The 17,456-nt window shown below is 38.8% G+C and overlaps 1 protein-coding gene across 1 annotated transcript in view; it reads right to left on the bottom strand.

Moving 5' to 3' along the window:
* The window catches only part of LOC6042605 (putative fatty acyl-CoA reductase CG5065), a 32,800-nt gene continuing 15,344 nt past the window's right edge, over positions 1–17,456 (bottom strand). Inside the window, exons 2-9 of the mRNA XM_038255749.1 lie at positions 15,308–15,392; positions 15,124–15,240; positions 14,455–14,745; positions 14,177–14,390; positions 1,202–1,400; positions 997–1,116; positions 762–881; positions 1–706 (exon numbers count right to left, since the gene is read on the bottom strand). Coding sequence (XP_038111677.1) covers positions 340–706; positions 762–881; positions 997–1,116; positions 1,202–1,400; positions 14,177–14,390; positions 14,455–14,745; positions 15,124–15,240; positions 15,308–15,385 — 1,506 coding nt within the window. The 5' untranslated portion in view covers positions 15,386–15,392 and the 3' untranslated portion in view covers positions 1–339. The remainder of the gene's footprint in view (positions 707–761; positions 882–996; positions 1,117–1,201; positions 1,401–14,176; positions 14,391–14,454; positions 14,746–15,123; positions 15,241–15,307; positions 15,393–17,456) is intronic.

The following is a 17,456-nucleotide window of genomic DNA, read 5'->3' as shown; positions in this document are numbered from 1 at the left end:
TTGCTTCAATAACAGTTTATCCATTCCTAACCGAAACAACACAAAACCTCGATTCAACAATTAATGATAAAAATACACTCATAAACTGGATTTATCAAAACGAAATCGAAAAGAGAATTTTTTGAGCAAATATAAAAATAGAGCAAATAATAACCTATGAAATCCCTAATAAATCGAATAAAAATTTCATCCACTTTATAATACTTCTTATGTAATACTAACGTTTGACAAAGGGTTAACAATTTTATATTAATTGCTGGCTGCTTGTGATTATTCATTACCATAGAATTGTGATCGCGTTTGATTTTGTCCTGCAAAATGAAATCAATGGCTGACGAATCAGGCAAAAAATTCACGAACGGCATGGTCCATTCCTGTCACTCGCAACAGACCCCAAACAAGAAGCCAAAGAAAGAACGCTTTAGCAACCTTATCCAACACATATAGAGCTTTCAGCTGGATTCTGGCCTTAGGGAGCGAAGAAAGAGGTTCTTTCAAGCAGTATTGTCGTCCGCCCAGCATTATCCGTCTCAAGTATTCCTTTGTGTCAATTTTGTCGACATCCATGTCAAATATCTCATTGTCCTCAGGAGTTAGGTTATTTGCAATTGCTTGATATTGTTGCGATTTGAAATTCCATTGGCGAGTAGTAAAAAACTGCAGCAGATCTAAACCCTGTGTAACCATCGTCTGCACATGACACATACTAAAATAAAATAGTTAGATTTTGCACAAAAGTTTTCGTCTTTGAGAAGTCTTACAATCTTTTTTGGCCAAAACAAAACATTAAAAAATCTATAAAATACGCTGGTAGCCAGTGGAATAGTGTAACACAAATGGTATGATAGATTTTGTTAGTTGTTATATCTCCGTCAGGATACCTGTAAGAACATGGTAGATTCAATAGGGATGTAAATGGGGAAAAATTGAAGGTAAAGGGTAAAAATACATTGTGGTGAAACCAAAATCACAAATTGGAACCTTTTGGTTACATACCACACTCCGGCCTCGAATGGGTATTCGTAAGCGGTTGCTTTGCCCAATTCAAGAACTTCTTTCCATGTAGTTCGCTTAGTCTCCCGGCAGGTAACATTGTATACTGGGATTTCTTGGGGTCTAAACAATTGAAGAACAAATATATCATAAAACATGAGAATAATGTGGACCAGCTCCTCAACAAAAGCAGGAAAAGAGTACTTACAGTGTTTGCATCTGACCTAACGTATAAGCGATACTTATTAATCCATTGATAGCTATATCAACAGGAATTACTTCGGCATTATATTCTCCGTTGCAAAGCATGGATCGAATGATTCCTTTGCCTCCTGCAACCATGATTCCTACCGGACCGTTTAAACTGTCGACCCATCCTTCTACCGGATCTTTGTTCGCTGGACATACTAAAAGGCAGGACAGATTGTGTTAATTGATTTTTATTCATATCTAATCTAATCTAATCAGACCCTAGCGCAGCCAATCTTTCGAAGGGATCCTGGAGAGTGCGTTAGGTTAGATTACGCCTAGCACTCTTCTTGTCATTTATTAACATTTGTAGTGCGCCATTGCATTACAATGCATTGAAACATCACAAGCGTTAAAGCGGCCAGGCCTACTGCGTAAAGCCGTATCGCAGAGACATGATTTGTTTGAAGTGGGTTGAGTTTGAGCAAAGAGTGTTCGAACAACAACACAATTCTGAATCGACAGGGGAAGGGAGCGTGGGGACACACCACCATACGCTCCTAGATTTTTGGTTGTATTCTAGAATTCCTGTTTATGAGTGGATACAAACATCTATACAGCAATTCCCCACGAAAGCAAGTCAAAGATATTTCACTGGATCCTTCCATTTTTAAATTACCACATTCATCTTTATAATGTGATGACTTTTTGGTTTAAGAAAATCAGCCCTTGGTTTGTGAGAGAAAATAATAAGTTGAGTTTATGCAGCATTTGGAGTAATTTTCCATTCTTTCAAATAAGAATTGAAAATATCCTGATAACATACCTGTAATTTTCACGATATAAATCGGAAAATTAAACCTTTTCATATCGCTGCAATCACAGAGACCTGGCTGCAGCTCAACAACTCAATGTATCATGAGCACTACACCATCGTGAACGGATGAAGGCAGCAGTGACAATGCAATAATGTAAAGGAATTTGAAGTAAATAAAATAAATGTAATTAGTTAATAATAAAACGAAAAATACAACAAAGATCAAGAGCATTAAGCGATACCACTTAGCATGTAAAAGAAATGTAATTATTATAAGAAAGTTCAATAAAGTCATATTGAAAAAAAAAATACAGCCAGAGTTATTCAAATGTCTCATTGTAGACGCACTTGGCAAGAATAAAAGACAGCTGGGAAACAATGAGACATTCTACGAAAATTAATATTTTTTTAGTGGTAAAACATCATGTTTTTGTATTGTTCCATTGGAGGTAACTTTGCCTTGAACATTTTAAAGCAATTTTGCCAACTTTAAACTTATATTAAGAAAAGTTATACTAAAAAGTATTTAATGTTTGTAAGATACTTATACCAAATAACATTAAATTTTTGGTTAAAAAGAGAAAACACAATAACTATGCTAACAATTACTTTCAATTCATGTTTTGAAAGATTTACAAATATTTTGAAAAGTTTAATAAAGAAAAATCAAAGTGCATCATTGTTACCTGTGGGCTGAAAGGAGTGGGGAACATTGAGACTGCCCTGGATTTTGGATGTATTCTAAAATTTTGTCAAATCTTAGGATATGACATTGTTGCCCAACTCATGCCTTATTAAATGACGAGAGGAATTTGGCGAAATACTAGTTTTTGGTCAGCCTACGAGCGAAATGAAATGTTTGTTCATAATTTTCTTTTACACCCCAGAATTCAAAATTTATGTATACAGCCATTCCACGTCAAACAGGAAGTCTCCAAATCAAAAGTGCTCTGATTTGGCTCAAATTTGGAGTGGGGGTTCTTTGGCCCAAATAATTAGACGTGTATTTTTTTGTTTGGCAATTAGGGTGGTCCTATCCGAAATAGGGTGGTCCATAAAATTGCTATTTTCGTCGATTTTCGCAAAAACCACATTTATCAAAAAATCATATCTCCGGAACGGCTGAACCAATTTTGGTGCGCCACAATTCAAAAGAAAGGTTAATAGTTTCGTCTTTCAATTACGAAAATTTTGGTACCCAAACATGAATAGGTCATCGCTGAAATTTTCAAGTAATCGCAGTTTTAGTGAAAAAAGTAGATTTTTACCCGTTTTCGTCATTTTCCCATTTTTGCGCGCGGCGCGTCGAAAAACCCAGTTTTTATGTTAAAAAAATCATATCTCCGAAACGTGTTAATAGATATTCGCAATTTTTTTACAGTATGTAAAAAAAGTATTTACACCCCTCGGGAACTAGGCACATTTTGTGATTAAACATGTAAACAATTTAATGTTGACATAAACCTAGTACTACGTTTTGTTCAGAAACTCATGCCGAACATTTTGCTGCAAAAAGCTCATGAAAAGATGTTTTCTATAAAAAGTTATATAACAAATACTAATACAAAAATAAATAAGGTGCAAAAAAAGTTTGTACACCTTTCGAAAATATAACATAAATAAAGTTATTTGTTGACAAATCACCATAAATCCAGTCTCCCAACTCCAAATAGGCATCCTTGACTGATTAAAAATATAATTTGGATTGAATATAAAGTTTACTAATTACTTAGTATAAAAGTTTACATAACTCTTGAAATTCTATATAAAACTTATCTAAACTTAATTTTGCAAACTTTAAATTTAACTAAATGTCAATATATTACCATAGAATTGATAAATAAACATTCTGGAGTGGGTATAACACCGTTCTGGTGTTCTTTGTATCGCTAGAATAGATTTTTCGTTGGAATTTCGTACCAACCCGGAATTACGTCGTCGGAAAATCCGCCGGCATCCGAACCGGTCCACAATTCACAAGTTAACCTATGTGGCATCGGAAAGGGCATAAAATTTCCGATCTTTTGATACCCATACATCTAGGTTTTCTATAAAACCCACGTTTTTAAATACCTGGGCAAAAAGTAAGTTTGATCCACGAGAACAAAAATTACGAAATTTCATACATTTTTGGCAGATTGCTCAAACGAAACCATAACAACGTTTTTGCCTAGGTGTTTAAAAACGTGGGTTTTATAGAAAACCTAGATGTCTGGGTATCAAAAGATCGGAAATTTTATGTCCTTTTAGATGCCACATAGGTTGACTTGTTAATTGTGGACCGGTTCGGATGCCGGTGGATTTTCCGACGACGTAATTCCTGGTTGGTACGAAATTCCAACGAAAAATCTATTCTAGCGATACAAAGACCCCCAGAACGGTGTTATACCCACTCCAAAATGTTTATTTATCAATTCTATGGTAATATATTGACATTTAGTTAAATTTAAAGTTTGCAAAATTAAGTTTAGATAAGTTTTATATAGAATTTCAAGAGTTATGTAAACTTTTATACTAAGTAATTAGTAAACTTTATATTCAATCCAAATTATATTTTTAATCAGTCAAGGATGCCTATTTGGAGTTGGGAGACTGGATTTATGGTGATTTGTCAACAAATAACTTTATTTATGTTAATTTTTCGAAAGGTGTACAAACTTTTTGCACCTTATTTATTTTTGTATTAGTATTTGTTATATAACTTTTATAGAAAACATCTTTTCATGAGCTTTTTGCAGCAAAATGTTCAGCATGAGTTTCTGAACAGAACTTAGTACTAGGTTTATGTCAACATTAAATTGTTTACATGTTTCATCACAAAATGTGCATAGTGCCCGAGGGGTGTAAATACTTTTTTTACATACTGTATATGTTATGAAAAATATTACAAGGAATCAGGGAAAAATATTTTCAGACATGGGCTTTTTGGTCCCGAGACCTTGAAATCGGCAAATAAAATTTTCATAGGACCTTTTCAAATATTCAGCTAGTTTTTTTTTGGACCTCAACATATTTTTACATAAAAGCCCAACTAATAAACTTTCTTTTAAATTGTGGCGCTCCAAAATTGGTTCAGCCGTTCCGGAGATATGATTTTTTGAAAAATGTGTTTTTTGCGAAAATTGGAATTTTATGGACCACCCTAATCGTCAAACAAAAAAATTCGGGTCTAAATATTTGGGCCAAAGAACCCCCACTCCAAATTTGAGCCAAATCGGAGCACTTTTGATTTGGAGACTTCCTTTTTGACGTGGAATGGCCGTATAACTTTGCAAGAGAGCATCCATCACCAAAGCCACTTTTATGGCAGACGTGTATCCATTAGACATACCTATGATATGATGATCCCAATTGGTTGAAACTACGACTTGTGACAGCCATTTTATCATTGTTCCCCGTGTCTCATAGATGACTACTCTACCCTATGTATTAGTCTTGGCAGGACTTGGCCATGACCATAGTATGTTTCAACTGAGACGATTTGGTTAATGATATGATCAAAATGACAATGAAATTCATGTGAATTGGGCCAGGCAATCCACGACTCCCTCATCCAGTCCATAAAATATATGAAGGCCCTGTGATTTTATTTTTTTAGATGAGGTTAGTATTTTTTTGGGGGGTTGTTAGGCGTTCGATATATATAATAATATGAGTTAAACGAATATAGTGAAGCACAGTGGTCCAGATCGCAAACTTAAGTGGAAAATGGATTTTCCGAAAAATGATGAAGTTTTGGAGCTTTGGTGTCTTCAGAAGAGTTGTTGCAAATGGAAAGGGGCAACTTTTGGTTTGGTTGAAAATTAGGGTGGTTCACGATTAGAGTGATTTTGAAAATCTAACTTTACAGGAATATTTTTGGGAATTTGTCTCCATGTAAAATTATCATTCAAACCCAAATTATGACCAAAAATCGATTTTTCGATATTTTGGCTCAATTCTGAGGGCAGATTCAGATTCAGCGGACAAAATTACATGGAAAACATATATTTGAACAATTTTAGAATTTCGTTAGGGTGGTACCATATGATTTTCCATTGAAAATTAGACTTTTTGTTGTCAAACGAACGGTGTCACGTTTTAGTTTGACACCCCTTTTACACGGAGTTCACACACACTACTAAACGTTTGTTGTGATAGTGTGCGTGAGCGCCGTGTAAAAAGTGACAGTTCGTCACCTTTTAGTTTGACTTTGACCAACCAACGGGGTACAAACTAAAAAAGTGTCAAACGAAAAAGTGACCAACCACCGGGGGTTGAGTGTATCTCGAGTTTAAAGAAAAACACCCCTGAGATTGTTTCAGCGTTTGTAGTGCTGGATCTTCTCTTCCAAATGCAACCTGGTGCTTAAAATTTGGCTTGCGCCTTTTCGATATATTTAAGTTTTAAATTTGCATCTGTTTTACCTTAAAATGGCTGTAACATTTGATCCTTAAGTCCAAATTGACATGTCAAAAAATAAAAATGTTCGTTTTTGCGAATGAGCGAGCGCTCACGGAAGGAGTGCTCGCTCCAGCTGGAGCGTGAGTTTTTATCAGGTAGCTCGTGCTCGCTCACGCTCACCGGAGCGTTTTGCGCTCACATGATGGCCTATCTACAATCACTTAGCTTAGAACATCTAAGTAAAGTAGTTACTTAGGAAAGTCTGCAACTTACGTTCGTCATCCACAATCAACTTAGAAAACTTGCTGGGCTGATATACGTTGCTATGCAGTTGTTTGTTTACCTTTGATATGGAAACGTCAACTTACCGTAGATTTTGAAATTTTCCAAACCATACGTCAAGTTTCTAATTTTATTCCTTTTCATTGTAGAAGATCAGATTCATTTCCATTGATTCAAACTCTTAAGCTAAGTGAAATTTTCTAAGTTAAGTGATTGTAGATAGGCCATGAGCTGGTGAGCCAAAGTAGGTAGTTGTTTTCCCTGTTGAAGCATCTGCCTGTTTGAAACGAAGTTTGTAGAACTATCTCAGTACAGGCAGCAAAAAAAAAAAAACAAGAAAGTGGTCAAACAAACAAAAGTAAGCAATGAAATGGATTTAGTCAGCGAACCGAAATATACGCTCTATTTTAAATTAAAGATCAGCCAAATGGCAGAATGATTCACTCTTGAGTGAGCTAATAAAGAGCTTCATTCTTAATGTACTGATATATACAAAAAAAAATGAATTAATTTATAATTTTTTTTAATGTTTTTTGAATCCGGACCCAACGCGGTTTTAAAAACACTAAAAATAATGTGTTAATGGACCTTTTAAAAATACAACCAATAAGCTTTATCAAAGTTATAATCATCCCTTATATTCGGAACAATTTAGAGAATGTACATACTCAAAAATCATTTATTGAATCTGTAATCGAGGTATTTTCAAAGGCTTGGTAGTAAAAGTGTTAAAAATAATTTACTTGGGAGAAGAGGAGCCACTCTTTATGTGGTAAAACAAAACAATGACAATTCATATTATTTCATTCAAATGGGTTACTAGCAATTTGGAAGTTTTTTTTGTAAAAAAGGAAATGTTTCAACAATTTTACCCTATTTCCTGGAATGAGAAAGATAAAGATTAATTTTATAAAAAAAAATGATCAGTTGTTTCCAAGCACTGAGAAAATATTGGTCGCAGCAACCGGTGCGCGAGGTTGAACTTTTTTTCCGCTCCGCGTCATTTTCCCAATTTTGGAATAGTCTTAAAAAATGTGTTAAAGTCGTCGGGAAGTGAAGCAGTCTCACATTCGACATGGATGGATCGTGGTGCTGGAGGAGGACGGTTCAATCAGGACTGGTGCTTGTTCCAGGGTGTCCGTCGAAAATTCCCGAAAGACCAGGGTGGCGATGGTTCGACCGGGAAATAGACAACAACCGGAAGCATGCGGGCTCTGACCCGAATTGAGAAGGTGGCGAGCGCAGTTAGCGAGGCGGTCCTCGGTCACAGCGTGAACGGTCCCCGTCAAGGTAAAAATTCCGCGAGAGAATCGGAGCCGTGGAGCACGGATTAGTGCGCCGGCACCGTTTTACGTGGAACGCAGCCGCGTGGCAAGTTTCCTAAGAGGTGGAAAAGAAGGACGACGGAGCAGACTACGGTGATGGCGGTGGCAAGCGGAACAGCCAAGAATCTGGGGTCTGACGATCGGGACCCCACCTGGCTGTGTCTTTTGAAGATTTGCTGTTCATTGGTGAGAGCTTTCCATCATTATTTGTTATTTAACTATATTCCCCTTTATTATAATAAAATATTATAAATTCAATAACCCTCCTACCCCATTCTCACTTTCCCATTCTCCAATCCCAATTTCCCCAATCCCAATTTCCCCAATCCCAATTTCCTCAACCCCAATTTTCCAATTTCCACTTCTCCCCTAAAATATAAATAATTGCCAATTTACACTAACACACCACACCCAACTTATTCGGAGCGTTTGGTACGGTATGTCCACGCATCCTTCCTCCCCTGTTGACTCTGTGAAATGTGGTCCGTTCACAGAATCTGTCTCTGCGGTTAATGCAACGCAGTAGGCCTGGCCGCTTTAATTTTTGCTATACATTATCGAGGTAACTCGAATGTACTGCAATTATTAATATTGACAAGAAAGAACTTGGGGCGTAATCTAACCACAAGTTCTTCCAGGATGCTTTCTTCGGACTGGCTGCGTTTGTGTTCGATTAGATTAGATTAGATTAGATCAGTTGTTTCCAAGCACTGAATGATTTATCAAACGGAATCGCTTTTTTTAATTGTTGCTCATTTTGACCCGCACGCTGGAAAGTTAGTCAACAAAAAACATTAACTTTATCAAAAACGAAAAACGATTCAATTTGCGATACTTCCAAAGTGAGCGCTCCGTGAGCAAAAAATGAGCGCGAGCGCGAGCCTTGGGCAAGCGTGAGCTGAAAAAATCGGAGCAAACGTGAGCGCGGGCAAACGTGAGCTAGCTCGCGCAGCGCTCCTCCTCACAAATGAGCGAAAAGTGAGCGCTCACGTGGCAGAGCATACACTCAAGCTCAGAAACATTCTTTAAAGTAATAAAATTTTAATTATTGATGTTCCTGGATGAATTTCAACTATTCTATGATTCTATGATGATTTTATGTTGATAATGCAATCGATGCCTCTCCACGTGGTCGTCGTTTGATATGTGGCGTCGTGGTTTACACAAAGCCATCATAGCATACTAAGGAAATGCGATGCTTTTGAAGGGTGGAGACACCGGACGTCGATCCAATGCGCACCTTGGGGACAGAATGGACAACCCTAATTCCTTCTGGAATGTGTTCATTGGACCATCCCCTACACACCTGTCTTTATTCCGAGTGAATCCATGTTGTCCCCTGACCTGTAGGATCGATTGAACGAAAAGCACAAAAATCCCATAGTAAATTCCATGTAAATTTTAACTCGTTGGGGACAGGCCAATTCTCAACAAAATGGGCTAATATTTGGCATGAGAGTCCCTATGGGTATCCTCTACAAGGGGAACCTCGGTTTGCCGTGATCTGAGAACTTTTATTTTGGTTGAAACACCCTAGTATATATTATCGCGGGCGTCAATAATTAGAGTTCACGCGCGCTGAAATGGCCGCAGAAAAATCTCCGCATGACAGCCGCAGAACAAATTTTCGGTTGTTGTCAAAGGTTGCCTTGAGTTTTTGGCAGAGTTTCCGGGAAGTTTTCAAAACAAACCAAGTTGACAGCCAAATCAACGCTGAATTTTGGTTCAATTCTACTTTTTTTGCACTGCGGCTGTCAAGCGTCCATAAATTCTTGTCAGTCGGAAAAAAGGCCAAACTTGATTTTATCGTGAAATAAGCAATATACATATAATCCACAAAAAAATAACCCGGCCATTCGAACGGAAAGGTTACTAAGTTCGATCAATCTAATCTATATATTGTTTTCTATCTTACAATCTATTTCCGGGAAAATGAAAAAGAACACTCATAATCGATTTGAGATTTTTTTTTCGAAAGAATAAACGAAAAAATGTGGGAAAAAATTCGTTGGGGCTACAGGCCGGTAGCCTGATGGCCAGCTATAAGCTACCGAATAACATTGGCAATATGGCGTCGTTAGTTTACCAACATTAGATTGTTTTTAGACGAATCAGAAAAATCTTTTTTGTAAAATTTTCTATAACCGTTGTGCATTAATTTTAAAGTCATACATAATAAGCAAAATGTCGTTAAATTCTAGAACAGAAAAACATATTATTTTTTTCAATTTAAACCGCTTTCATCGCGATTCTAAGCAAGATTACGCAACAAATCATCGAGCCTTTAGTTTATCTTTAGTTTCTAAACCAGTTTGCTTTAGATTGTTGTTTAAATTATGAGATTTAACATAAATTAAGATAAGTTGCAAAATTTAGAACTTCAGCCATGTGCAACAATTTCCATTTCACCCGTGCGGGAAACCGATAATGGGGCAATTCATGTGTTGAAGACTGTCAAAATTCCAAAACGTCACGCTAATCTTCGGTTCACCGCTTTTGTTCCTGTTTGACGTTTCGAGGCGAGGCCCTGGGGTACACGTTAATAGGGAAAGCTTTTGTGTTCTTCTTATTTTTTTTCTTCATAAAATTATTTTTATTAGGTCCTTTTCGGTACTGGGACCTGGTTAGGACCGAGTCGGCTTTTGTAATTACATTTGACTTAATAATTACAGAGGATCTTGCGTGTAAATGTTAGTGGGAGGGGAGCCGATTACCCGCGGCCTACTCGGGGTTAGTAGGGAAGGGATTGATGTTAAAGACAAGGCGTGGGAAAGGAAGGGGGATTGTGTTGAGGCTCTGCTGGCCTTTGCTTTTGTCCTCAGCCGCAACTCGGTGTCCAGCTGCTGGGGCGTTCTTGCTTTGCTTCCGGTGCAAACCAGAAACGACGGCTTTGTGTGAAGGCGAGTTATACTAACTGAAGGAAAACTAACTGAAGGAAGGTGGTCTTCCTCGGGCCCTGAGGGTATCTTTCAACTTAATTCTGTGAACATGGTGAACTGGACACGCCCATACGAGATGGTCGATGTCCTGATAACCCTGCCCACAGTCGCAAAGGTTCGTATCACTCATGTTGATACGGTAAAGATGAGCCTTGGACGAGTCATGGTTCGACATAAAGCGGGATATCGTTCTGATGAATCCACGCGTCAAGTCCATTACCTTGAACCAGGCTTTTCTTTGCACCTTGGGTCGTATGGAATACATCCAACGTCCCTTGGTGTCGTCGTCCCATTGTTTTTGCCAAACCAGAAGCGCACGCTGCCTTGGAAAACCGTAGCATTCTTGTAGGCTAATTGGCCTTTCAAAAATGTCACCACTCTCAGCACCCTTCTTGGCTAGTAAGTCCGCTTTCTCATTACCCGGAATCGAGCAATGAGCGCGGACCCATACCACCGTGATGCTGAAGGACTGAGCCGCCAGGTTGTTTAAAGTCTTGCGTATTTCCGTGAGGAAAAACGTGGACTCCCTGGTCGGCTTCAGAGACCGGATAGCCTCAACAGAGCTAAAGCTATCGGTGAAGATGAAGTAGTGGTCAGGTGGCATGGTCTCGATAATTCGCAGTGCGCAGTAAACCGCTGCTAACTCTGCGACGTAAACCGAACTCGGGTCCTTCAGCTTGAAGAACAGCTGATAAGATTCATGATAAACACCGAAGCCCGTACAGCCGTCAAGCTTGGAGCCATCGGTGAAGAATCTGTTTAAAATTTCAGCGATGACCTATACATGTCTGGGTACCAAAAGTTGCGTCTTTTAATTACAAAAATTGGTAAATTACAAAATTACAAAATAATTACAAAAAAATGGTACCCAAACATGTATAGGTCATCGCTGAAATTTTAAAGTTATCGCAGTTTTAGTGAAAAAAAGTGATATTTTGCCGATTTCGTCATTTTCCGGAATCCGATAAAAATATTTCCAGACATAGGCTCTTTGGTCCAGACACCGTCAAAACGGCATTTTAAAGTTTCATATGCACTTTTCATATGTTAGGCTAGATTTTCCAAACTTTTTACTATTTTTCATTGAAAGGCCAACTTATCACCTTTCATCAGTTCCATATTAGCGTGTAAGACAGTTGAAATCGGTTGAAATGGCGAGGAGTTATGATTTTTCGAAAAAAGTGGTTTTTGCGAAAATCGACGAAAATGGCCATTTTTCAGACCACCCTAACATGGCATAGTTCACCCTGATGGCCAAACAAAAAAATACGGGTCTAATTATTTCGGCCAGGGAACCCCCAGAAAAATTTTGAACCCGATCCGAGCACTTTTGTTTTTTTTCCATGCTGTTTTCGTGGGGAATTGCTGTATACATGGATGAACTAAGGCGTGAGCCTTGTGCCAAACCCATGTAACTTATCCGGGTGATTGCCAGATCACCTTGCACAAAGTGCATGTGTTTTTCTGACAACAGGTTGATGAGGAAGTTGCACATCGTCGGATTGAGACCGCTCCGCCGCAGCTTTACTCCCAACACCTCAATGGAGACTGAATCGAATGCACCCTTGATGTCTAGAAAGACATAAGCCATTTGCTGTTTTTTACCACGGGCTATGTCGATTCCTGTGGCCAGCAAGGCTAAACAGTCGCTTGTTCCCTTGCCTCTCCGGAAGCCATACTGCGTGTATGACAGCAAGTGCTCTCGTTCCATCCATGGTTCGAGGCGGTCGAGGATCATCTTCTCTAGCAACTTGCGTAGACACGACAGCAAGCTGATTGGACGATACGAGTTGTGGTCGGACGTCGGCTTACCGGGCTTTTGAATGGCAACCACCCGGACCTGTCGCCATTCGTGTAGAATTATTTTCTGCTCCACCAACGTGTTGAACAGTTTCAACAGACGCTGCTTGGCGACGTCCGGAAGATTCTTCAGCAAGCTGAACTTGATCTTGTCCGGACCAGGAGCAGTGTTGTTGCCCGTCAATAGAGCTATGGAGAGCTCTACCATCGAGAAGGGAGGATTAGAATCGCTCCCATCAACAACGTCGAATGATGGTTGTGTCGGCACCGAGTCCGGACACACCTTCTTGGCGAAATCCAATATCCACTTGTCCGATTTTTCCACACTTTCGTTCGGAATGGAACCTCTACGCATGGCCCTCGCAACGCGCCACAGAGTGCTGTTGTGTTCTTCTTACAGACCTTGAGTTTACAGACCCATGTCTTAAAGAATTGATTTTAAAAATAATCAAACTGTGTTGTTAATCCTTTCGTGAACAATATTTAAGGTAATGAATCAAAAACTACAACGATAATTTTTGTGCACCCAATTTTACTTAACCGCTTAGTAAGTTTTTTTCAGCATGAAGTTTTCCTTACCTTATTTCGGTTCGTTAAAAGAAACTTGTGACGTTATCTCGGCAAAAGTGGAAAAATACAATATATTTGCAAATACAAGAGTATAAGCATCGAATTGACCTTGCATTTTGGATCATAAGACGTGTGAAAATTATTGAAAAAAATGTTATGTTAAATAAATTCATCAGAAAATAGAAGGTACGTGTTCTCGTTGCTAAATGTTTATAAACAATCCTAATCAGTTCCATATTAGCAACAAATTTCCCAATAAACGCTGAAAGGCTTTCCCAAAAATTGATCATATTACTTAAATTTGTGACGAAGGTTGTGTCTAGCTTCAACGAGGCAACCAAAACTACACCCAAAACTGGCAGCGCTAGTACGAGAGAATGATGGTCTCGAGTCGAGAGAATAGTGGTACCATTCACGGACGCAGAGAACACAGCTCGAGATGGGCGATAGAACTATTCTCTCGAGGTTCATTTGCAAAAAAAGTTCATCCGTCAAACAAAAAACCAAAAGTGTCGACTACGGGAATCGAACCAGAGACCTTTGATAAACCAATCCAATGACTAAGCTGCCTCGGCCACCACAGCTTGGTGACCAAGGAGAAGTCAGAAGTCGATGTATGACACTTGTTGGAGATTTATTGATTCAACTAACGAATGAACTCATTTGTTATGATGGTGTGAGTTGGTACCATTATTCTATCGATTTTGGCACTGAGCCCTCAATAAATTTTGAGAGAACGATTATCTCGACTCTGAATTTTGGATGTAGTTGTGCAACAAGATAGATTAGTAATAACTGCATGTGGGGCAAAAAAATGCTGTTCGATCGTTCGAAAGCAATTTCAGAAAAGGAACAGGTTTCTGTTTCACGCGACTTACCAATGCTAGGTCGCACGATGCAAACAGGCAGCTGGGGATAGCTATCTCTCACCAGGCACTCCGTTAGACGCTTCGAGTAGGTGTAGGTATTGGGATGCGGTTTCATCAAGTTCGGTGTTATCTGATTCAATGTTTCTTCGTCCATCCATTCTACGGTTCGCATCAAATCGTAGGGATTGTGGTGAAAATCGTATACTCGTTCGTTCAAAACTTCCTGCAATAAAAACAGCAAACATGTGAAGCCCAAATATTGCACAATTTCACGCTTCCATTTTTACCTTGTCGCAATAGCAAAACGCTGTTGACAAATGCAGTAATACTTGCAGTTTTTCCATTTGTTTGCACAAATCTAACATGCGCTTAGTGCCAACAGTATTCATTTCGATCGCATCCTTCAGCTTAGCCTCTAGCTTGAGTGTTGCGGCACAGTGGAATACAATCTCAGTCTCGTTAATAAGCTTGCTCAAATCTTCATTTGAAATTCCCAGCCCATCGAAAGTTACATCACCTTGAATAGGAACCAGTTTCTTGAACACTTCTGGCTTTTGATCTCGAATGCGTTGGAAGACCTACAATAACATTTGGGTCAATGATCTCGAAAGGGTGCATCGATTGTAAATGCATTGATGTATCAAATAATGTTATGCCTGATACATATCAGTACCATCATCAGGGTGACATTGTGTCTGGGAGTTGAGATTGGGTCATTTGCGTGTAATAACAACATCGTTTTTCCGACACAGAATGTTTTGATTCCTTTTTGATTTTGTATGGGAATAATTTATTTAATTTTGATATTAAAAAATCCACAAACTGGTCTAAAACGTGATTTTCAGGCAAAAACTCGTTTTAGACCAGTTTTGAACACGCTGTATCTTTTTTAAGGAACAAGTTAGCACCATACTCAGGGTTTGTTCGAATATTACTTGAATCACAACATTACTCACCGGCAGTTTGAACCATTCTTCAATTCTTGTTTGTGGAGTTTTACCGCGTTTTGGACGGATGAGAATGTATATCACGCGCACATCTGAGCACGCGAAAAGAATTTTTTCCAACAATACCTGTAAGAAAACATTGCATATTGTAAAATTACTGTACACATATCTGATATCTGGCATAATTTATTACCTTCCCCATAAATCCTGAACCACCTGTGACGAAGATGGACTTTCCGGAGTACCATTTTTGGATTGGCGTTTTGGACATTGTTGAGCTGAACAAATATAATTATATTAAAAAAATAAATGTAATAGCTTCAGTATAAATACAGTCCAGACTCGATTATCTGAAGTATCGATTATCCGACGCATATTTTTATTTCCTGTGCAGTGAACTATTACATCGTATTACCTGCTATTCGAGTTTAATTAAATAATGGTAAATAACAGAGACGATGGATAAACAACTGTTTAACGCAAGAGTGGTCACCGTACCGATGGGTATAATCGTTAGCATTAGCGTGCACAGGGTGGGGCAACATGGGGCAACTGCCCCACCATCCTCAGAAATTTGTTCTAAATTTGGTCAGGGGGTGTCCACAAATAACGTACTTTTCAAAACGTCCATATTATTGCCCCATCTTCCTCAAAGAGCTAGGCACGCTAGTGATCGTTAGTTATGGTCATTAGGGTGATACCAATTGGATCATATGTGTACTACATTGAGTGGTATTGAAATTTTAGTTGGTTAATTTCACCTGGCATGGAACTTTTTACTCAGAAACATCATTTAGCTGCTCAGAGCGAGTTGTAGCGCTATAACCACGGCAAATAGTATTCAGGGCATTAGTGGAAATACAATGTCCCATTCAATAGGTCCCGGAGTACCAAAACATCTTAGCATGGTGTTCCCAACGAAGAAGCAAATCACGGAGGGTATAATGGTGTGTCCCCACGCTTCTTCCTCCCCTGTCGATTCAGAATCGGGTTGTTGTATGAACACTTCGAGCTCAAACTCAACCCACTTCCAACGAATCATGTCTCTGCGATACGGCTTTACGCAGTAGGCCTGGCCGCTTTAACGTTTGTGATGTTTCAATGCATTTCGACACAATGGCGCACGACAAATGTTAATAAACGACAAAAAGTGTGCTAAGCGTAATCTAACCTAAGGCAATCTCCAGGATTCCCTTCGAAAGATTGGATGGATTAAATTAGGAACAATTTTCTGAACATTTTTGATTTTTTTTAAAGCAAAATAACATTAACTTTGTCAAACCCAAAATTTGCGGTGTAGGCTTGTTTTAAACGACTTTGTTTGGAGTCGTTTTTAGAGTCGAAGTTGTAGGCTTAAATTTGCAATTCGCAATTTTCAGTGTAAGATCGGGGCTTGACCGATCTTATGCACTAGGTTCCCGACGAACACGCACTGCCCTTACACCTACATCTCACTCTTGCTTTGAGTCAGTACGAGCAACACGCTAGAACACGCTTTGAGTGTTCGTCGAAGAGAGAGTGTTATAGGCTTAAAACCAAAATATTAATTTATTGAACACTATAAATTCACGAGTAGGATATTTGTCTCTGTTTTGGGCTTACTAAGCAGAGCGCACTTTTAATTTGATGTATTCTCAAAGGATGCTATTGGCAGCCTTGTTTGTTTTACATGAATAAGTTGTTTTTTAATGCTTATGCTCGTAAATTATCAACATTTTGATTAAAATACCTTATATCGCTGTAAAAGCACAACAAACTAAAAAACTTTTTGCCCCTATTTTGGGGATATTGCTCCTAGCATACGACCTTCTTTGTGCATATTTTCGGCCTACTTTCTAATTGGTTGAAATCTCGAAGCGCGTGGTGAACTTTTCTGACGAACGGTTCAGCCCCATCTCGTATAGTTCAGTCCCAAAAAGTGAGTTACCAAACAAGCTTAATCGTTGTGCGGTTTCAAGCCAAAAATCATCATTAGAATGATTGATTTAACGAGTTACAGTTAAATTACGTGCATAAATGGAATGAGCATAATTTATTTCATTAATAATCAAATTTTTGTTGCGCCGTACCCGTACTACGCGAGTAAGGACATTGAGATGTGAAAGCCACGCACACACTGTCACAGTTTGTAGAATTGCCAAATGGACTGTAAATACAGCCATCGTCTCCGAAATTAAGGGGTTACATACATGTATTTCTATACTGAGCAGTGCGTGGCCGAATGGCTAAGCTTTCCGCTTTGTAAGCGGATGATTCTGAGTTCGATTCCCATCTGCTCCAACCTTCCATCGGATGAGGATGTAAAATGTCGGTCCCGGCCTTGGTTGTTAGGCCGTTAAGTC

The sequence above is a fragment of the Culex quinquefasciatus genome, chromosome 2, assembly GCF_015732765.1.
Source record: "Culex quinquefasciatus strain JHB chromosome 2, VPISU_Cqui_1.0_pri_paternal, whole genome shotgun sequence".
NCBI classification, from domain to species: domain Eukaryota; kingdom Metazoa; phylum Arthropoda; class Insecta; order Diptera; family Culicidae; genus Culex; species Culex quinquefasciatus.
The sequence above is the reverse complement of the archived record's forward strand: the minus strand, read 5'-3'. Positions and strand labels throughout refer to the sequence as shown.